The sequence below is a fragment of the Siniperca chuatsi genome, linkage group LG21 (assembly GCF_020085105.1).
Source record: "Siniperca chuatsi isolate FFG_IHB_CAS linkage group LG21, ASM2008510v1, whole genome shotgun sequence".
Taxonomy (NCBI): Eukaryota; Metazoa; Chordata; class Actinopteri; order Centrarchiformes; family Sinipercidae; genus Siniperca; species Siniperca chuatsi.
In genome coordinates this window covers 7,254,989-7,278,775 of record NC_058062.1, presented here as the reverse complement: position 1 = coordinate 7,278,775, position 23,787 = coordinate 7,254,989, and the positions used below count along the sequence as shown (strand labels likewise).

At 40.9% G+C, this 23,787-nt stretch overlaps 1 protein-coding gene and 1 long non-coding RNA gene across 2 annotated transcripts in view; one reads left to right on the top strand and one right to left on the bottom strand.

The window, feature by feature from the left end:
* The first annotated feature begins 2,852 nt into the window (after window positions 1–2,852).
* plcl5 (phospholipase C like 5) overlaps window positions 2,853–23,787 on the top strand; it is a 66,289-nt gene continuing 45,354 nt past the window's right edge. Inside the window, exon 1 of the mRNA XM_044181305.1 lies at window positions 2,853–3,774. Coding sequence (XP_044037240.1) covers window positions 3,472–3,774 — 303 coding nt within the window. The 5' untranslated portion in view covers window positions 2,853–3,471. The remainder of the gene's footprint in view (window positions 3,775–23,787) is intronic.
* LOC122868885 lies at window positions 8,059–22,727 on the bottom strand. Its single transcript, XR_006376198.1, has 3 exons — window positions 20,228–22,727; window positions 10,562–10,726; window positions 8,059–8,858 (listed from the first exon to the last, which is right to left on the bottom strand). It is a non-coding gene; the product is annotated as an uncharacterized LOC122868885 (long non-coding RNA).

Sequence of the window (23,787 nt, the reverse complement as noted above, 5' to 3'; positions counted from 1 at the left end):
GTGAAAATATCCATGTTGAAACACTAACATGCTTGAATAAGTCCCTCAACTTCTACAGACTGTCCCGCCCTCTGACAAAACACACCAGATGATTACATGCCGTATACAGTAATCCGCTGTGTGTCATGTGGGCAGTGCTATTTACCAAAGAGAATTGTTTGCAGCATTAACATGAAAGATAACAATCCAAATATATAATCAAGTCTGTCCATGTTGTTGCTTAGACATTGCTTTGGCTCTTATTAGTCTGGCCATATCTGACAATTATGAGCAAACGCTGAGCTCACGCCCTCTGCTGCAAATGACTCCTTTCATACAAATTGGCTGTGATTTGATTTGCCTCCTCAGTGGGTTATATATGGGGTTGCATTATCCCAGCTTACTGGCCATGCCTCGTCTGATGATATGAGTTGGCCTGATGTTGAATTTTACACCCTCCATTGTTGTAGTTTATTTTGGCCTGGCCTCAGGGGCGTCAGCAGATGCTCAGGTTTATGGTATGTGAAACAGGGGTGCCAAGGTTGGACTGCATGCAACCTCAGTCTTTCCAATTTACTCTGAATGTGACTGCAAATGAATGGGACTAATATTTACAGTCTCCACTCCACTCTGCTGATTCAAATCGATACCTAAGAAGAGGGGAGGTGGGGTGGAGGAAGAGCATCCTTGGATCTTTGATGACGAGTGAAATTACAGAGGAGTGTCAACTCATGAGTTCTGTTTTAGCCATTACTGAGTGAAAAGAATAAAAACTCCACTCTTCCACAAAGGTGCTCCAGAGACAGATATAGGTTTTAGTATAACCATTGTTGTTATATTGTGAGCAGGATTCCCATCAATAAAGCTACAATAGCAGTTACATGATGAAAAATATCTGATGAGTCTTTTCTCTGTAGTGTCCTGCATTGCAACAAATTACTTTGATGAAACAAAGACACACTGTGTCATTGATGTAACGCACCTGAAGCCAGGCTCAAGTCAAGTTTATTTATACAATAAAAATATATATTTATATAGTAATATATATCACAAATCACAAATTTGCCTCAAGGAGCTTTACAATTTGTACAGCATATGACACCCTCTATCCTGAAACCCTTGATTCAGATAAGGAAAAACTCCCCCCAAAAGCCCTTTAACAGAAAAACAAAGACACCTCAGGAAGAGAGGACGGATCCCTTTTCAAGTACGGACAGACATGCAATAGATGCTGTGTGTACAGAATAGACCAACGTTGTAAAATTACAGTATGGACAATCAGGATGACAAAATTATAGATAGACTGTAAACATATATGAAGAATATGGATCTGGGAGGACATCAAGCAACTCCCAGGAGTCACCAAACAGATGGGACCTGAGCCACACAACCTCCTCTCCACCATGGAGACCTGGAAAGTGGACAGACTGCACAAACACACAACAGGCACAGAGGAGAAAGGAACAGAAACACAGAGGGAGGGAGCTAGGGACAAGGACAACATGCACACAAGTGAGCGAGAGACAAGCGGAGAGACTGAATCTGCTGGAGGACAAAGATTCAGATCCAAAACATCTGGAATGAGGCACCGACAGCCAGGGGGGAGAGAGAGGTCCCAGGATGGCTGATGGTCCAGCACAGAGAAGCCTGAATGAAACGAGAGGACAAGGAGAAAATAGAGACAGAGAGAGAGAGAGAGAGAGAGAGAGCGAGGGAGAGAGGGAGAGCCACACAACTTGGACACTTGGACACAAACAAACAGAGGGTTACAGAGATGCAGTGGTTTTCAGAAAGTTTACAGTATTCTCATCAGCAGGACAAACATGGACTATAAGTACTAGGCTTAATCTAATCTACTGGCTCAGCCAGTATCATCTAGTTGCAGAGCTGCAGCACCAGCAGTTTCAGACCTGCAATTATGGACCTGCATGTTCTGGTCCAACCTACTGCATATCTCATCTGGTGCCTGTTCTGTACCACCTATAGGCAAGGAAAGTGACAGCTGCAGCAGTTTTGACTTGCGCCTCTTGCAGGATTCTTACAATTTTTTTTGTATATAGCCATTATTTGTTATGGGGTTGTTGTTGTTTAAGGTTGTACATTTTACAATTTAATCTTGTAAAATGAAAGAGTTTGTCAACTGGAGAGTATCAAGTTCACTCTGCAGTGAGCTTTCCTCTTTATACCCTGGAGGTCCTAACAAGATTTCATTTGTGAAAAGGAAAAAAAAAGAGGGATGCAGAGGCCACACCAAAAATATCTAAACTATAAACGTGTGTTACTAAAATAATTTACATGTGTGTTGTTTATTGGTACAACAGGACACTGGACATTTGACCTCTTATCAAGACAATTAACATGTTGGGTCATAGATGTTTAGAAAGTGAAATAAATGCAAAATTAATTTACACATCTTTAACAAGCTGCTGTAACACGCATTACCTGCAGGTGGTGCATTAAAATTGCAACAGCAGAATTTGACTTGCCTGTAGATGGCTGCAGTTTGCTGCTATTTCCTTTCCCACAAGACTCATCGTTTTCATTTTTTGCCGGTATCTAAAAGTTGTTTATTTAATTGTGCGCCCAGATTTATATTTTTGAAATTAAGATTTACATACAGATATTTGTTTTATAAATTTTTTAAAATCCAATTTTTACATTTTTTTTTTAAATAGCAAGGCTCCTCCCTCTTATTGAGAGCCTACAGCCTGCTAAATGGTAGAGAGTGAGTTTGTGAGTGAGTTACCAGCTGTATTTGGTAGGCCAACTTCACATCAAATATAATGTTGATATTTTCTATAATAAAACGTATGGAGCCTAATGTGTATAAGAAATTATAAGAAATGGATGGTATAGTCTGTTTGCTTTAAGTACTAGAAAGACAGTGTGAGCGCATGCCTGAAGAATCAAACTGTGATTGCGCGCGAGATGCTGGATTTAATTGTAGGCTACATGCACGCGCGCACGTGTGCATGCGTGTTTGGGCTTATTGCGATTGCGCTCTCAGTCTTGAATTTGTCCCGCGGATGCATGTGAGAGGGGAAGCTCTCCCGTTTGCAAGCATTGCAAAAGTGTAGGCTACAGGACGCGAGGCGATGCGCACAGCGGAGAGTCTACAGAAGCGGACGTGGTGAGCGAAACAGATTTTTGAGGACAAGGAGACGAAAGTGCAAGCCGTAAACATAAACGGCAGCAGCAAACCCTCGGCATAAATCGGTGTATTTACAGTGATTTTGAGCACACTTCTCCAGAAAGCTAATCGGAGGAGGTCGCGTGCGGGGTACGCTGTCTGCTCATTATTTCACCAGCACGGCTCAGCCTGACCGTCCGCTGCCCGGCTTCAGACGATACCGTGCGCTCCGATGATGAGCCAGCAGTGGTGATCCGGTGAAGAAGACGAGCCGCCGGACATCAACAAGTCCACCGTGCTTTGAGAAAATGGGCTGTTTTTACATTGTGGAGGGCAGGGCTTTGCTGTAACACCGGCGGATCATGGCAGGGGTACACGCTTCAGATGCTGTGTCGGGACATTTTTTGGATTCTGCTATCGGCTCGCCGCCGGCCCAGGGCGCGACCAACGCTGCGGAAATCACCGGCGATGCGGCCGCGCTTCCTCCGACCGGTACCCGGGCGTACTTGGAGGTGTCAGCCGCTGCCCAGGGCTACGGAGCCGAGGGAGTTTACACCAATGGACGGTACAGGGAGCACGGCAGTCCAAGGATCGGGAGTGGCAGCCGTGATAATTCCGCCGAGAGAAGTCAGGGAGCTGGAAACACACCTTGCGGCATCATGAAGGTTGGTTGATTGAAACATTTCATTCTCCTTGTCAACGATTCTCAAGGTGACACAGGGGAATTTGTCACATTAAAGCGTAAACAAAGCAAGTAAAGGCTATACAAATGTGTGGTAAGCCCAGTTACCTAAACTGTGGTCCAGACACGAACACGGGTCCTTAGAGTTCCTCTGGGTACCCCAGGAAAATGAGAATTAAGCTCCTGTTATTTTAGCAACTATCCGTAGTTTAAAACAACGAAATAACGCATAGGGGAATTCCGAATTAGACGTCATGTCCCCACATATAGCAACAACAAGAATAACAAATGCTAAAATCTTCACTTAGGCATGAAGTTAGTTGCTATAATAATCTTGAATAATTCATATTTTCACTCAGGTCCTAAACTCTTTAGACATGCAGGTTGCAGCTTTAGTCAGTTCAAACAGTAGTAAAAGGAGCCTGAGATTGTTAGTTGTCAGTTACCCTATTGTCTGCAATACAGCATACACTTACAGTACAGTTCTCTGGTATAGTACAATAACACACCAATAAAGCCACTTAACACTTGACAATGTAGAAGTAAAAGCAGATCTTGATGAAACAGACAGTGCACATAATTTGGTGTGCTTTGAAACTTTTGCGTAATATAAACTTGATTTGTGAGCCAGGGGCAGGTCATCTTTCTCCATATACTGTAGCTATTTCAGTAATGGATAATGCGATTTTAATATTTTTAATGGTTGCCCAGCCCTAATTATAGGACTCCCTTTGCTGAGGTTAATTAACTGGTCTTCCACACACCTACATAGGCAAGATGGCAAGTTTCCTTATATGATTTATATAATGTTACCCCATGTTATGCTTTTAGTGCACCAGAATGCCTTGTTTTTACAACACAGAGTGCAATCTGTAAGCATGACAGACTTCATCATGGGGTCCTTGGTGGAGATAGAAGTATTGCGTAGGTGGGACACACTGGAGAGTTGCATTCTGTCATATCAGACTTACTTTGCTTAGCAACTGACACAAAACACTGGCTAATTCTTTGTTACCCCCGTTACTGGATTGCCTGTGTATGTGGGCAATCATAGTGCACCCTCCCACAAACAGCATGTACTGTATCTATAATCACAGACACTGGTTGAATGTTGTCCACTCATTGGAATCCAAATAAAGGTACAATTATTTGCTGTTTGCATCCAGAGACTTCTCCTTGGTATTTACAAAAATATTTGTTCTTCGTAAAAAAATAAACGTATCATATGGCTCGAAAGCCCTAAATCCCTCCTCCCTCCTTCCTTCTCAACAATCAGTCCACCTTTGTGAAGCTCATGAGCAAAACATGACAGGAAATCTGGGGGGTGGGGGATTGTGCTGTTTAAATATGATCAATAACAAATCTTAAAAGGCCGATTCTCTGAATACCATGTTCATATGACATTAGAAAGTGATCCTGCCGTGCTTTGCTAGCACAGTGTGATGAAGTACAGCACATTCTCATGTATTGTCTCTTAAAGTAACCAGGGACAGCCATTAAAATTAGTTAATCAGTGGCAATGCACAAACTCCTTAATTTCAGCTGAGGGTGTGTCGATGTGTAGTTTCCGTAACCGACCCACGATCTCACTACACTGGAAGAAAATGATCTGTGTCATATAGTAAATAAAATCAGTAATAAAATCTGCATACTGTATTTATTTGAGTGTCTTGAATGACATGAAATGTTGGTGGACAACTGTCACTTCAGTGTGTCTCTCTACAGTCGTGTTTAATGACCCCACTAGTGATCCATTATTCTCTCTCATACATGTCCTTGGTGAAATAAAGGGAAAGTACAGTTATGCGAAAGACCGAATTTTAGACTGATCAGCTGACTAAACTGATAGAGGGAAACTGTACTCTGTTAAATTGTGCACAACTTGTGGAATTCTCTTCTTTTATGTTTCAGCTGCACTTCAGAAAGCAGTCAGTGTTATAGAAAACACTTCTGCAGATATTAAACCATAATGAAACTATAGCTTTTTGCTGGAATTTTAACAGATTGCAGTTTTCCAGACACGTCACAGATCTAACGTCCTCTCCTTCTTGGGGGCAGTTTCAAGTAGACAAAATCCTGTTAGCAAGTGTTGTTGCAGTTACTCTTAGTCTTATGTCGATCATGTGATGGCCTTGTAGAACAGGTTTGAGCATTTAACATAAAGATATTCAAACACAGAGGTGAAAGATTCCTGTCACAGAGCCTGAAATGTGTCTTGTACCATTTGATACTTTCTCATGTTCAGCAGGTGTGTCAAAGTAGGCTTCAATTTGTCTGAGCACCTTTTAGAAAGATGCTTCGCACATTATACTCATGAAATGGTACACACTTTTCGAGCAGAGCATGGTGGGAAACTGCGTCAGCCGTTCTGTAGACTTGGTTCATGTATGGCTTCAGCACACCCACCCACACTTGAGCAGCACTTTGCTGTGTGTGTGTTTGAGTGGAGGTTTAAAAGGTGAAGGGGCTTCGGGTCCTTGGGAATAGGGAAGCAAATGAGCAATTACAGCACTGCATTACCTCATTAACTTGGCTCTCAACAAGCAAATCTTAGAAGAGAGGAGTTTGTGTGTCTGTCCCTTAAGCGGGCATCCAACTTTGTCCTCTTGTCATTTCCACAGCGGGGTGACAGTGTCACGGTGGAGAGGCTACAAAGTGGCTAGAGGGGGGTTTGTGATGCAGCCTTGTTATGTAATGCTGGACTGTGGACAGCTGCAAGGCCGGCTCCAGCCTGGCTGCTGGGTGGAGGGAATTGACAACCAGCACAACTAGGGAAGGCACAAACTGGATTTTACCAAGAATTTAAAGGATGACGCTATTGCATCTTAACAGAATCTCCCAAGCATTTGCCATATCTTTCCTTTTTTCTTTTTTCACACCTCCCTTCCTTGCACTCTGTATAGTCCTTAACCTTAGCAGCAGATAAAAGGTCAAACATTTATTTTCAGAGATCTGCAAGAAAAAAAACAGTTCATGGTTGGGTTAAAAGTAATCCAAAAAGAAGGAAAGACATCAGTGACGTAACACAGTTAATGTCCGATGGGAATAAAGATCAATAAAGATCACATGGTTATCAGTCAGTCTTGCGTAAGGGTCTCTCTCCCATCCACCTCAGCACTCTGCCTCCATAAATGACCTCATATAATAGATTTGAGCCAAAATGACCCAGTGTGCCCCTCATTAGCTCAAGAGTGTACTAGGATACTTAATGAGTGACTGACATGTATGATTGGCTTATAGAGGGGTCAATCCTGTTGACTGAGAGCGAAAGCTTCTTTGAATGATGAAAAAGACAACATCCTACATGAGGAGGAGGAGGAGGTGATTCTTAGATTTTCAAGAGGTCTAAAAGATGAGACGTTTTGCTCTTGGGGGTTCTTTACTCATTTAGGTCAACTAAATTTGGTATCTTTAGTTTAAAGGGGAGATTGGAAAACTGTGTTACTGGTTTTTAAAGGACAGAAAATTCCTGGGTTAAAAACAGGAAACATGTGATTTTGGTACACTTGCATCTCCAAACCTGACTCTGGTGAACTGATGCATTCTGCCACATAGAAACAGGGCACAAAAAGAGATGTCAAATAAGCACAAGCACCCGAAATACCTTTCATAACTGCCCAAGGTTGATGGGTAGATAGTCGTTTTTATTGTGCATTCAAGTTCATTCTGCAGGGGTTCACCAAGATTGATATCAGGGATGATTGCCAGGTCATGAATGTCATTTTATCTAAATGTTCCCAGAATCTTTTCTGGAGGATTCTCGCACTATGACAGGGTACATAATCTTATTGAAAATATCTGTCCCCTTGGGGGTTAATAATGACTATAAATGGTGGAACTTGTTATGATGTGAAGGTGTACTCTGAGGTATTAGACCCTGCGAAAAGAATTGGTCACAGTACACCAAATTTGTATTGTGACATTAACTGTATTGGAAATTAGTTGAGGCACCCACGAATATGGCTTTTTCTGTTGTTTTATACTTTTGAGCAAATTGTCAGTTATCACTTCAAATGCAAAACAAGTGTGGAAATGGAGTTGCTGTTGCATACATTTGTTTATGTACTGATTTGTAACCAAATGATTTGACCCAAAAGTGCTTAAACTCACTTGAGTTAGAAATTGTTTTGTCAATAACAAAACTTATTTGTCAAAGATTTAATGGTGTCTGCTTGGCAAGATCAGCAGCCTCTAGACAGTCCTACATATTGTTGTTTTGTATGTTTAAGGGAGGTGTGATTGAATGGCCATTCATTTATTAATTGGTTCATTCAAGTGCATGCCTTATCTTCAAACAACAAGAAATGCAACAGCAACAAATTGATTAGTATCAATTTTATTAGTATATGTGAATTGTCTTATAATGTCAGTAGTGCCAGCTGACACAACAACACAAAAATACACAATAGTAATTGATTTTTTGAAAGTCTTTTGTATTTCACTACAGTATATTTTCAGTAATTCAGTATCTTTCTTTGTGACATTTAAAACGTTTACTTAAAACCTGTCAGACACCTGGATAGAAACGTAGCTGTATAGCATAGTGTCTTAAATTTCTGCCCCCTGATGGATCCCATTGTCAGGCTGCCTCTGCTCCTGGCTATTGTTTAGCTAATGTGAGATTTGGCTGATCCTCGAGAGGACAGAGGACACCTCAGTACAAGTCTAAACTTATAACACTGATTACATTTAGTGGGATCATCTGAGATGATGATGATGATGATGAGAATTGGAATAAGCGCGTATCCACGCCTCACTGCTCATATCACAAGCTTTACGTAGATTAAGAGCTCCCTCCAAAAATGTCATTTAAAGTAATGGAATATGGATAGAAATCCAGAAAGTTAGGGTAAAATGCACGTCTCTTTTAAGGATTTTAAAGCGCGCAAGTAATTCCCATGTCTCCTGCAGCAGCACCCCGTAATGAACACTTAGATATTTTTGGAAAACAGAGATCTGCACTGCGCTGAAAAGGAGGCAGCAGAAGACAGTGAAGTGGCGATTACAGACGTCTGGGGCTGCTGAATCATCGCTTGCTCTCTTGGCTGGTTCTCTCAAAGCAGCAATCTGCAAAATACAAACATCTCAAATGGGCCTCTTTATATTTTAATCCACAGCTTAGCATCAAACAGGGAGTAAAAGCGTCAACAGTTTTATAAAAGGTCACTCACCCACAGAGAAACACTGAGCTCAAGAGCCCCAAATGTATTCCTCGAACAAGTGTGATTAACATCTCAGTAGAGTGAATTTAAACAAAGAGGAGCTGTAATTTATGTATGGTAAATGTTTTTGTTTGGCTTGTTATTCCAAGGTTATTTGATACACCTAGGAAATGTCTCTCTCCAAAATGTGTTATCACTTGAAGCTGCATCGCTATAATTAACTATCAGATCAGAACAGAGAAAAGACAGGGAATCTAGAAGGAGGGAAAAATCAAATGGATCAGTCATAGTCTGAGTTTCTATTGGAGACATGATACGGAGGTTCCATATCTGAATTTTGAAGACACTGAACAGAAGTGACTCTTTATTTGCCGGTAACTACAATTTCAAAGCACTAATACTAATTAGCAAACACTAGACTAGACCACTATTACAGCTCTGACAAGGATTTGGTATATCTGACTTTCCCTCCTTTACAAATTGTTGAGAAACGACACAGACCAATAGAGATCCTCTTGTCCTCGTGGTCATCCGTCTCTTGTTTCATGGGGGTAGGGTTGTCCAAAATTGCCTCCTAATCCTTCCTCCTCCTTTATTCCCTTAAAGGATAATGACTTAAGCTGGAACCTCAATTACCCATGTGTCAAATTGGGACCCATGCAAAGACAGTTATTTCAAACAAGAACAATTGATTTGATTGGACACCACCAGGGTGTGTTTGGGGTGATGATTTATCTTGATGATCCTTGCGGGACGTGTGCAACAGCAATGACACCACAGCAGAGGCAAGGCACTGGCGTTTTAGTGTATGTGTGGTCATCATGACAGAGAAAAATGTCTGGGCAAAACAGTCAGGGCAGGAGACGATACCACACAGTATTTAACAGAATGGTTTTGGCTCTCCCAGGATAGCGGTTGCTATTTCAAGGACATAAGTAACGATGAGTAATATTCAGATTTGTCAAGCTGGATGTTTCCCAGGTTCATCTGGGCTCGAGGAACAGGGGTCTGATGGATGAATAGGACAATATGTCTGTGAGAGATGCTCCACCTGGCTTTGCTCTGACATGTTTTTTACTCCCTTTAGAAAAAACAACACTTTCTCGCAATCACATTTTTTCCTTCTTGTTAATGTGAGTAAGACTGGAAGGGAATGTAACGGTACACTCAGAAGAGTACTGTGTGACTAAGGATGATGAAACAGTTTGCAATGATCAAAACAGTTCACCACAATAATAAGGTACATGTTCATTTTTAACATTGCCATTTGAAAGCAATTTGAAATCTTTGCAACAGCTCACAATCCATTGTTTCAGTGCATCCTATCCTATAAGAGATAAGGTGGGATTGGGAACAATTCAGGAGTCAAGTTTAATTTTGTGCTACTCATTCTCCCACTTGTTCTGTCACGAAGTGTAGCACTCGTGCTTCACGTTTCGCATCCTGTTATATTACAGACTTGAATTGAAGTGTGAATGCTAGGGTTTTCCCAGGTAATCCCACTGATGGGAAGGAAACAGAGGACATGGAGCAGGCTCTGTTTCTTCGGGTTTCTTTCATTACACAACTTAATTAAAAAGAGCAGAAGAGGATGGTAACAAGTAATACCAGTGCCAAGTCCTCATCGGTCTCGCTTTATTTACTCAGACAGTCAGTCTGTAAGGTTTGGCCTGCCGGAGAAAGCACACTGTCTTCATGTCCACACCATTTCATTCTTCTGTTCCTCCTCCTTTTGCTGCTGCCCAGGGTGGTCTGGTGGAGTTATCTCTGTGCCTGAGATCAGAACAGGGAGAGAACGATTAGTAAAGGGAACAGTGTGATGGATGAATTAGGATGTGTGTGTCTTTGTGTGGTCATTTTCAGTCGCATTGACTCCGATATTGGAAGGGACAGTGGTGAATGTTAATGTTGAATTTTGCCATTCCTGCAAAGTGCAAGTACAACAGCTTTTCTCATCGACAGAAGGACATTCCTCATAGAAAGTTAATCAGAAGAAAAGAAGATAAGGCCAGAGAATTGCAGGAGGAAGGAAGTGATGACCTCCTGGCCATCTGACCTTGTGGGTGGATCTGCATTAAGGCATGCCAGTGGTGGTGAGATGTTAGTATTGGGACCACTGGGACTCCACAGATGAATTTGTTCATTTGTGTGACTTAAATTGAACATTTACTGTGATACACGAGCCAGTGAACTCAATCTCCCACAATCCTCCAGACTTCACACCTGTGTATGATCTCGGATCAGTGCGACCTGTGACCCTCGATGTCACCAGGTCAATAAAAGGATCAGCTGGCCATTACCTCACTCTCTTTCTCCTGGACTCTTCTGCTGCAGCGGACAGCTGCTGTCTTCCAGCTAGCAGCTCGGCGCAGACATGCAGCAGAACCGAACTCTCTGATCCTACAGCAGAGCTGCGAGAGCTTGCTATATCCCTGCAACAAGTTAGCTATGACCCAAAGTCTGCCAGCTAACTTTTATTAGCAACAAGAGCAACAAAGTAGCTTAGCGCCGAGCGGGTAACTCTGAAGAGAACAGACGGAGCGACCAGTTCCTCCATCTGCAATCAGAACACAGCACAGCAAAAGACTGCACATGGAACGCCAATTCTTCCCCGCCTGGCCCATCCACAATTTAACTGCCAGTTTACGCAGCACCAAAGCAACTTCTTCCTTTACGGACTGGTACCTGGAGCTTCACATAGCTTAAAAGTGTATTTGGCTAAGCGCAGGACTGTTTTGCTTCTGTCATGTACATGTATTGATCTGGTTTGTTGAGGTTTTATTGTTGTGATCTTCTCCATGGTTAACGTGAGGTTATCATTGTAACCGTAGTTCTCAGCCACCACTAAATTGATGTTAGTAATGTTATGCTCCACAAAGACAGTCTTTGAATGCTAACTAACTCCTTTTAACTTGGCACCATTATCCTACACAGATCACACACATATACCTTAATTTGGCCTTAAACACAACCACACACGGTGGAGAGGAACTTTAAAGCTCTGCTCAATGGGCTTTTCTTTGTCTGCAACACGCTTTCATGCTTGTGCACGCTGAACATACAGAGGAAGATCAAAGAAACACAAGATTTCTTTCTGGCACACACCTAAACATGCGTACGCACACACGCACTGTTTTGTTATTTAGTTTAATGCATTTAGAGTTAGATTTCATATTGTGTGTTTTTACTTTTATGATCTTTTAAATATATGCTTGTGGATATACTTGCTAGTTTCTTTAATGTTGCACAAGAATGAATATATCGCCAACCTCTTCTATGTAGAACTCCGAATCCTGCAACCTACTAGCTATTGATGGTTATTTTAGTTATAGTTATTGATTGAATTATTAATCAGAATTCCAAATTGATAATTTGCTATATATTTTAAGACTAAATTAATTAATTGACTATCAATTTTAACTTCTTTAAGGGTGGTGCCCTGATTAATTGATTGCACCTACACAATTTGGTGCCCCTTTTAACCATTGCAATTCCCTACATTAGGACATCATAGATATTATTAGGTGTTATACTATACTATACTATACTATACTATACTGTATCTGTGTGTGTATGCAGACTGAGAACATACTCACATAGCTGTCTTGACGCAGCTTGAGTGTTTCAGACCTAATCATTGTCAACAAAAATTCTCCTGCAGGAAAAGAAATATATTAATCAAAATATTGATCAATAGCCACAGTTAAAGCTATAGTTTAACTGAAACCACATACCGCTGCACTTTTTGCTAGTATTTCACAAGGACGTAGCTGCTCTGAGTGACAGGTGGGTGCCCTCTCAGGTGGCTAGCCGCTAGGTGGTTCAGCAACCAGGCTTCATTCAGCCCACCTCAGCTCCACCTCTTTGCCCATTTTTTGATTAGCCAGAATCAGGCACTGCCAAGATGGCGACAGCCTGAGGCTCCGGGAGCCGCCCACTTTGAGCTTCACAACGGCTCTTCAGAAACCTATGGGTGACGTCACAGACACTATGTCCACGTTTTATATGGTCTATGGTATTTTACTACAGGTCCAATACAGTGGTTATGCAAGAGAGTAAGGTTGTGTTTGGAGGTTTGAATTCCCATAGATTTGAGTGGAGACTTCTCTTGTGGAGCTACTGAAAAAACCCTCTGGCTTTCTTATGCTGTCTGGTTTCTATATTTTTTTTCTCCTGTGTTAGTATGGATGCCAATGTTGTTCCTGGGTTCTGTCTGCTCTGCTTTGCTATATTTACTTTGGTTTTTTCATTGTGTTCCTCCACTCTTGTGTTCTGTCTAACCTCACCCCATGTCAAGACCCAGCCAACCACAGACCTCAGCTTATTTATAGATTTTATAATCGTGGGCTTGATTTTATATTCACCCATTCTGAAAGCTGAACAACACAAAGTGCTTTTTTTTGTCTTTTGAGGTCAACAAAACAGAGTAGCCACTATATTTTCAAGTTGCTGTTGATAAATAGCATGATGAGATTAACGTTTGATCAGTTTTCAGCTTTCAGTCACGTAACTAGCAGTGCTTCTTACTTTTTTGGTACTGACTGAAATATGTCTGTAGCACAAATTATCAAGAACTGTCAAATACTGAAAGCTAGTATTGAATGTCTGGTTCAATTTGTATTCTTGTTTTCTTATTATTTTAAATTTATAGCCAAATTTTGGTACTTTAGACTTAATTCATTGTTTTGGTACCAAAATTCAGGTATCAGCAGTTATATCAAAACATTTCAAACAATAACCAGCAGAGAGAACTAGTCTCTTTGCATTATGAGAACTATTGTCTTTAAAGACTTCACTTCAAAACATTCATGGTCCTCAGAGGATGAATCCTAATTACTTTGGTGATCGCCTGACTTCTCCTCTAGCACCACCATCAGGTCGAAATTTCTAATTTGTCCAATACTTTTGTTTTATGACCAAATACTTGCAGAAATAATACCATTCCCGTCAGCCTCAGCTATACTTTGTGATTATTAGTATATTAGTATCTTAGTAAACTAAGACGGTGAACATGGTAAACATTATACCTGCAAAACATTAGTATGTTAGCATTGTCATTGTAAGATTGTTACCAGGCTGACTTTTGTCTCAAAGCAGTTCTACGCTGAAGTACAGCCCTACAGAGCTGCTAGAATGGCTGTAGTCGTGTTTTAGTATCAAAGCAGTGCAAGCCAGGTGGAGCATCTATCACAGACATATTGTCCTATTCATCCATCAGACCCCTGTTCCTCGAGCCCAGATGAACCTGGGAAACATCCAGCTTGACAAATCTGAATATTACTCATCGTTACTTATGTCCTTGAAATAGCAACAGCTATCCTGGGAGAGCCAAAACCATTCTGTTAGTGCACATTGCATTATGCATCATACTGAAAACAACTCAGAAATCTTTCAGCTGCTAAAAACTCACATGATCAGGTTCCTTTCTACCAAGTGTGCAACTGTAGCACTGAGGTGACACCATTATAAAATGAACCTCAAACCCTGTCAGTATTCAATAATGTGTTCTAGGTTTTGGGCTTTGAATGAAGTGGCACACCATGGATTTTCACAAACAACATGGACCAGTGTGTACAGAGAGGCTTGTTGTCTTCTGAGCTATACTGTAGGTCTTTTTAATCACTGTGGTTTATGATAGCCACTGGTACACAGACCTTGCCAAGGATTCACAGATGGTGCCATTATTTCTTTTTGCCCTGGCACAGATGGCATAAGATGAGGAAATTTGGGGCTTTAAGCACAAGAGCTCAGTGTGTATGTGATTGGAAGTGGATGTCATGTACAATTTTCTTGTCTTGTTTGATTCAGTGATTGACCCTTTTTGGCATTTTGTGTTGTTAGAAATCAACCTCACCATATGGTCAGAATTTGCCTAGAAGTTCTTCCATTCATGCATTTGGTGTTTTATTTCACAGGGTTTTTTTTGTTTTTGTTTTTTTATAATTTACCGGTAGTTGTGGGGGCTGCCCACAGATTAAAAGAAATATCATGTGCCATTCTTAAACTGCAACACCTACACAAACTGAACATGAGATGGAACCAAATTTACCTCAAATCTCTCGCATTAGACTTTCTTCTTCCTCAGGGGACACCGCTTTTCATATTTTCCGTAATTACTGTTTATCCCAAATCTTGCACAGATGTTACCGAGGCCATCTGCCTGGTTTGTTTTAAAGATGGTGAACTGGCTGCCACAATGTCCTCATTCACGCTGCCTGTGACCCATATGTGCACTTTGCAGCCCCAGGGTGTCTTTCTGCAGGTTACAGTGCAAGCACAAGCATGTCATTCAAACATTCCACTGAAGCACACACAGACACAGTTTTAGCATTTCCTGTGGATCGTTAGTTTATTTCCCTTCAGCTTAAACAGAATACATTGTTGACAGTTCTTCTTCACTAAATCACTCTTACATTCTACAAGTGTGTTTTCAGTTACTCTAATATACCATTAAGAATACCAATAAAACAACTTTTTTGTCATTGTTGGGCTAGAGACTGGCGTATAGGTGACATATAGCCCAACATATATCATAAAAACACTTAATTAATTTTAATTTCATGGGGACTTAAACACTTAAGAACACCACTTATTCATACTAGCTATTCATATTGTAGTGAAATAAAAGAAAACTAATAGATGCCGAGCAGGTCAGTCAGAGTAAGTGGGTACAAATTCTCAGCACAGGGTGACCCAGTTGTTGCAAGCCTTGACAAGGTGTGTGAGAGGAGCACTCTCTGTCATGAGCCTTTTTAGATGAACACAGAGGTGTAAAGGATGAGAGAGGGAGAGACTGTTCACCGGTCTGCATCCGGAATCCAATTTTATTTGTATGCTTGTACGTGTGTGTGTGTGTGTGTGTGTGTGTGTGTGTGTGTGTGTGTGTGTGTGTGTGTGTGTGTGTGTATAATGGTATTGAAAGAGTGGATGTACACACATGAGTGAGTGTAACTGAGTCCGTGATTGTACAGTATGATTGTGTGAAAAGGTCAGACACTCATGCAACAGGGAAGTCAGCTTGTTAATCAGAGAGAATTAAGGTCAGTGTGTAGCTCTGATTGTCAGCAGGTTGGCGGGTGCTGAGAGGTGTGGGTGGCACATAGCATGGGCCAAAAATAAACATAAGAATCTCAATTAACTAAGTCATGGTAAATGCACTGTACTTGTATAGCGCCTTTCTAGTCTTCCATCCACTCAAAGCACTACACACACACACACACACTACATATCACATTCACCCACATTCATACACTGATGGCAGATGCTAACTGCTCATCAGCTCAAAGAAACTAATTTTGTTTTTTTAAAATGTAGCCACATTTTTTTTTAAACAGTGCAGATAATTTTTAATAGTTTGGTTTTCAACTGGCTTTAATGTTCCCATGCATCCAGAAGTTGTCTCCTGCTGCGAGAAGAAGGTTCACTGTAATTTACAGTAAAAGGGGGTTACAGCCATAAATGATAAATTATTGATTTTTGTGAAGGTTAATCCCTTTAGTGGATAAGAACATGTAGAACAAAAGTAAATAAGAGAAGTTAATTAAGGAAGGTATCTTTAAAGCAAGAGTTCAATATTTTGGGAAATGTGCTTATTTGCTAAGTTAGATAAGATCGATACCACTTTCATGTCTGGTCGCTAAATATGAAGCTACCACCCGCAGTTGGTTTGCTTAGCATAAAGACTCGAAACACTATTTCTTTAAAATTAACAATTATTGGTTTCCTTGTGCAAAAATATACATTTTGTAGTTTTATTTACAATTGCAACCTAAAGTAAACTATTGTGAGTAATCTAAAGTAATTAGAAACACCAACACAATAATATAATCTACCAGAATGTTGCTCTAGCTTTCTTAAATTGCTGCAGTATTTCAGCAGCATATGCCATATGTAAGTATTAAATACATTATAAACACCAGTAAATTCCCATAGAAACCCAAAAAAATATACATTTTTAATAAAAATCTAAAATAATGAATCCCTGTTTATGAGGCTAAATCTAATTGTTAGGGAAACAAGTTAGGATGGAAGTCTGCCTGGCCGCTGACCATGACAAGTTTAACACTGGTCATCCTTGCAGAGCTGACAGTTAAAGTTTCCTTATAACTCACATCTATAGGAAGTAAATGGACACAGGTGACCTGTTGATTGCGTTGTCCCCACGGTGAATGCTGGGTGAGCTCCTTGCAGTGACTGGACATACTTCTTTTTGTGTACTGCTTATTGGGCTTGGTTTGAATGCTAAATGCCCCATGGTAGACCAGCAGTGAGGGAGTAACATACAGATCAATGGACAGACTGCTCTGTTGAATGTTGCTCACCAATAGAGAGAAAAGGGAGGAGGAGAGACGGGTAAGTGAGAAGATGTGAAGCCACACATTTTGCATATACATGCTCCAGTGAAGCCATGAGGGTGCTCCACCTGTCTCCCTGTCTTCATTTAACCTGAGTATAGTGTAGGCCTCCTCTCCTCCGAGAGGTTTGAAATGGCAGCTTTCTCACCAGATGTTTCAAACTGAAAAATAATACTGGTGTGAGGATTGGATGGACCCTTTTTGCCTTGAGAGAGACTCTTGAATGTGTTTGAGAGTTTGTTTGGCATTTGTAACACACTTCCATATTGAAATGAAGTGTATAACTGGTTTGCCAGACAAAACAAAACAGTGTGTGCATCCAGCAGATTGAGATTCTCAGTCACAGGGATCGTTTCGAACTATACGCGCGCGCATACTCAATTTAATGTGTAAGCTAGTGCTGAAACAATTAATCGATTATTTATTTTCTCGAATGAGTGACAACCACCACAATATTAGTAACACAATGGGTTTAGTACAAGTCATATGAATCGGTGCTGAGATTGGGGCTGCGACTAACGATAATTTCCGTTATTAATCTGTCAAATATTTTCGATATTTCATCACAAGTTCCAAGATGACATTGTCTAATTGTTTCGTACCAACTATCAAAAACCCAAACATATTTAATTTACTATAATGTAAAACAAGTAAAGACAGGGAAGCTGGAACCAGGCAATAGTTTTGCTTGAAAAATGACTTAAAAACAATTAATCGATTATCAAAATAGTTGCTGATTAATTCTAGAGCTCAGGGCTTCAGAGCTCTAGTTGAGTTTAAAAATCAGCAAACCAATGATCTGTTCACAAATATGCAAAAATAAACACATATCCCAAATATCAGAAATCATAGCTGCAGTGCAATTGTAGTTGTAATTGTAGTTTTTTTTCCCCCCCTTTTCTTTGTATGTTAGTTTCAAATTTGGAAGGACTCGCCGATGAAGGAACATGGTGACTGACTGTGTGCCTGTGCTTTTAGTAATCTTATTTCTGTGCCAAATTTCACTCCCCCATTTAGTTTTCACAGTTTTATTCAAGTCACTTGCTTTACCCTAATTGTTTAGCCAACATGCAGAGTGAATATCCACAACCAATTAGAAACCAAATCTCTCAGCTGGCACTCATGAGTATAAATACACATGCAAACATAACTGCTAAAGGTGTTTGTCTTAATGATTGGGGTAGTGAGCACAACTTTACAATATGAAGAGGTCTTTGTAATCTTATTGTACAGTTGTATGACAACTGCAATCAAAGAAGACAGCAAATTAATTATGTAACTGTGCAGTGCAACTTGTTCCCCATATTACAATACAGCTTTGACTCTTGAGTGACTCATTACATTATAGACAGAGAACTGGACAAAGGAAGCAAAGTAGGCCATGACTACCTACTCAAGGCAAATAGAGCACCCTCATCTCTCCAAATCAGCCATTTTCTAAGAATTCATTATTGAGAGAATAGATGCCCCACTTCATGTTTATCTGATAACATATTTACTCAGCTCTCTCTGTGTCTGTGTGTACAAAAAAAAAAGAAAAAAAAAAATCTAAACAGAAACAAATAGAACAGACACATCTAATACATGTCAGTCATCCCCATCACCTCAGGTAATTAGTATTCACAGACACCTCATGCTGAGCTTGATAAAACTCCCTCAGGCCTTGCATATGTGCGTGTGTGTTAAAGTGTTGGAAACAGGTGCGCATTTCCCCATCTTTGTTTACATTGCTTGTGGCTGTGAGGAGAGTACAATGTGTGTGTGTTTGTATTATTGTTTATACTGTTGAAGCATTCATGGGCTGGCAACAGCACCAGCCCCTGAAGTACAGCCTCTCTTCTACGTGCCACTTACACTCAAGACTCCAGAGACCAATATTGTGTTTGTGTGTTGCAAACACTACTGCTGACCCACACAATGGAGCCGCCTGCTATCAGAGTGGAGGGAGGGGTGGAAAAGAGTGGAGATGAAAGGATGAGAAAAGGAGGTCTGGCTAAGGATGCAGGGAAAGCAAAAAAGAGAGAGAGAGAAGGTGGTGGTGTAGTTTGATGTTCCAGAAATGAGGGAAAGGAAAGAAAAAAAAAATTGTGAGAAAGAAAAATGCAGGTAGTGATGAAGATTGAGAGTGAGCTGGCACAAGCCTGGAGAGGTCAAGGTGAAAGCTGGAGAGAATGAGGGTTGTTTACAAGACAGAGCTATACAGTTGGATAGCAGAGGAAGAAAAAGGCGGCGGAGGAGAAGAACTTCGGGGTGGAGTGGGGTGCTTGATCTGATGGTCAGCTAAATCTTGAGGCTGGCCAGGCGCCATTAGATTAGCAGATAACTGCACAGCAATCCAATTAGAGGCTATTTTATCAAACAGTGATGCTAGGAGCACTGGAGTGGAACACAGGTGAAGGCCAAACTGCACATCCCAGGGCGACTGTAGACTACAGCACAACCATACATTCAACCACACACACATGCACGTGCACTGTTTGCTAATGTTGTTAAATGCTTTCCTGTCCGCACAGGAGTTTGTCCTTGTAAGCGGATGTGCTGCTCCTCCCTCTTCTCCTGCTCGGCCCCTCCCTCCCGTGTCCCAACTCATTGCCAGACGAGAGAGATAGAGAAGGAGAGGACAGAGGATCACATTTCCCAGACTCAATGCTGCATAGGTGACATAGGAACATGGCAGTCAGCTATCAGTCATAAGCATCTTCCAGCGTGGCCTGTGCCAAACACCTCCACTTCATGTATTGAGTTCAGATTTTATTTATTATTTCTGAGTAGACACACACACACACACGAGAGATGTCAGAGTGATCGCCACAGCGCCCTGAGCAGTTAGTGTTACGGTTCAGTTCAGGAGGGGGACCCAAAAGCAGACAAGACACAGGGAGACTGGTTAAATAAACAAAAGATGAATTATATTACTTACTGGGGAGGAACACAAAACAACTAAGGGCAGCTGAGATGTCCATGTAAGAGTCCAACAACGGTAAATCCACAGGGAAGACAAGAACAAAAGGGAAACACAGGAAGAACACAGAGGAACTAGAAAAATGCAAGACTGAAGATAAAACGCAGAACTGGGGGGAACAAATGCAGACGATCTGACAAGTGACAGAGGGAAGGCACATGGACTAAATACACAAGAGACTGATTAACTGATGCAACACAGGTGACACAGAAAACTAAACATAGACAGGAAGTAAAGTACATATACACAAGTAGAGGTGAGTGTTACAAAATAAAACAGGAAATGACTAACTAAACCCAAAACCGTAACAGTTAGGGGTTAGGTGCCTTAGTCAAGGGCACCTCGGCAGTGCCTCAGAGGTGAACTTGCACCTCTCCAGCTACCAGTCCACCTCCGTAGCGACTGGTCCATGCTGGACTTGAACTGGCCACCCTCCGGTCCCCAAGCCAAGGCCTTAAGACTGAGCTACTGCAGAGAAACTCGAAAATTACAAATAGCCTCCTGTTTTCACAAAGTAGATACTTTTCGTCTTTAACTTCACAATATAAGTCACATGATGACATAATGGAGCTCATAGTGCCACTTCTACAGGACCTGATCTTTTAACCTCTGCTCAACTGCTAGCTTCGAACCAAAGGTATGAAAAACCACATTAGTCTAATATTTGCTGAACAAACATAATCCATGGCTGGAAACCCCAGCGTTAACAGAGACATGTGATAACAATCTTCATGCTTCCGATGATCCAGGATCACCAATGTTAGTTTTAGTGAAGCAAGTAACCCAAAGAGACACAGAGACCTCAGGACAACAGCTAGTGATATGGAGGTTGGCTGCCCCGGAAAAACTGAAATAATGAACTTCAATACAACACGTGACATGCTGCCAGCAATATTGTTATGTGAGTGTTGTTTGAGTGCTCGCCTCGAACCCGCATCTTATCAGTCAGCTGTCCGTCTGCCTCTTTTGCCGCCGTTGTCTCTTTTTACCAGAAGGTAAGCACACACAGCGACCAAGTGCATGGGAGCAACCAAGTGTTTTCCTTAATAAACAAAAATACATTGAAAATAAAAAGGAAATAACAAGAGACAGTTCTGTTGAACTGGGTTCATAAAAAGAAGACATATTTACCATTTTTTCCACTGTATATTGGGGACGATCCCCCAAAGAATGCGTGGTTACGCCCATGCCAGTATAGCTTTGGGTTCATTTTCCTGAGCTCGCTGTTAAATTTCTTTCTATAAGCGCTCTTAATCAATTCTCTTTTATATTCTTTACTTTTAGCCCTTAAGTTTTCCCTGTTTTCCACACTTTTACATTTATTATGCATCTTCTTTGCTTTAAGATATGCCTGTCTTTTATATCGACATTCAAAATGAAACCATGCTGTATTTTTTACATGCACAGTCTTATCAGTTATTTCATCCACGGACATAACATCTCATTTATGTAACAGATTATCAAAATTCTTAGCTGTATATTTTCTACATACTGCTCTCTTTTTTCCCCTTGTGCCATTTAACAATTTCTGTCCCATCTTTTATAACAGGGTCCTGTGTGCAGTCATGATGAGTCAATGGTTCCTCCTTATAAACTTTATAGTTCCCGCAAAACAGCAATTCGACAATACAGTGCTTATCTGAGAACAGGCCGTCAAAGTCATGCACATGCAATTTTTTAGCTCTGCCTAATATAAAGGGGGAACCTATCATGTAGTCAATCACAGTGTTGTCAGTTGAAGTACTTTTCCCTACATATGTATCTTCCCTGCATCTGCCATTTAAGATACAAAAAGCAAGGTTTTTTCACAAATCTAAAAGAGCAGTGCCATAACCGCCAGTATCTAGATGTATCCATTGATTTTCTTCTCAATGGTATTTGAGCCAGTTCCAGTTTTTTGGCAGTACACAACATTCCACTAATATGCTCATCCATGTCCCTTTTATTTGTAAGGTTAACCCATAACCCAATCTTCTCTTTCTTTGTTATTCGCATTCATGTCCCCACAGAGGAGAAGATAGTTGGTATCAATAGAAAGGTCAAGGATAGCGTAGCTTGTGTTACATCATCAAACATACTAAATATCTACTCTTGTATGGCAGTCTTTCTTATAGTTCAGTATATTTCTATTAATTTGTACACATACACAGGCATCACTATGGACATTTTCTGTACACACTTATTCCCACTAGCATTACTTACTGTGATTATGACTCTGTCTGATTGGGGATTTGTAAGATTATGTTGATTCTTGATAAACACTTGGAAGCCCATGTAACGAATTTTTTCAGTCAAGTCTGGTATGTCTATATCGTCTGTTTCTGTCTCACTGAAGCACAGCACATAATATTTCTTACACATTTCAGTGAAATCTGGGATTTCTAGTTTACTTCTTATGCCGCACATATTTCGGGTAATTATCCGCAGATCCTGATGCCGGTGGCCTTCTATTTGTACTCCAGGCCTGTCCTATAAGTCAATTGCAAAAACTTTCTAGTCAATATCATCATATCCAATCAATCCATCGTGTTGTTGATGGCGATGTATTTACCATCCTTCTTGCAGATGACTTTGCCATCTCTGATGAATGTGTATATGCATTTCTCCTTAGCATATTTGAACAGTTTATAATTCAGATTTGTGAGGTCCTCGGTACCGAAGTCGGCCAGAATTGAATCAATTGCTGCCATTATGTCTGCGTGTCTGGTGTCTTCTTTACTCTCACCTCTCATGCTCTTTATGACAATTTTAACCTCATCGCTTGTCTCATAACGATTAGATAGGGAAACTCCTGTATAGGCACTCCTGTTTTCTTGTCATACTGCTATTTATAGGCAGAGCATCCACTAGCAAATGAGATAGGCTGGACATAGCATCAGCATAGGTCGGGTGTTTTTTGCTGACGGCACTCACGGTGGTCATCCAACTTCTCTCGAGGCTTTTCCGTGACAACCTCATCCAAGATGTTGTCTTCTTGTAGTAGGCTTCTCCATCAACAATGAGGCCATCCCCTAGGCTTGACGCTAAGGTTGCTTCACCTGTTCAAACCCTTGCCAGTATGACTTTCACAAACTTCCCAACAGGCGATCATATTAACTGTATAAGGGGTACTTTACATTTATCATTTACTGAGGTTAGATAATCGCCTATGTCAGAGCACCTCTTTAGCTCACTCAATAATTCCAGCTTTTTACCCGGAAGCAGAAATCTCTTCAAGCTCATTAAATCTGCTCAGACTGACATGAGTTGTGATCACCAGCATGGATGTCCGGTATGTTTGCCTGCCTTGCCTAGTGTGTTACCTCTGTATGTTATGGCTGTCATGTATGTAGGGCCATCAGCTTGCTTGTGAGTATGAGGTCAATTGGTACATCCCTTATTGATGGAGCTCTTGACTGGAAATAAATTTAAATAAAGGCCTGCACTGTGTAAATGTGTTATTGACTTGCCTTTGCAATGCACAATAAGAGCGCGTCAGACCCCATATGAATTCTATTCAATTAATTAAACTAAATAGG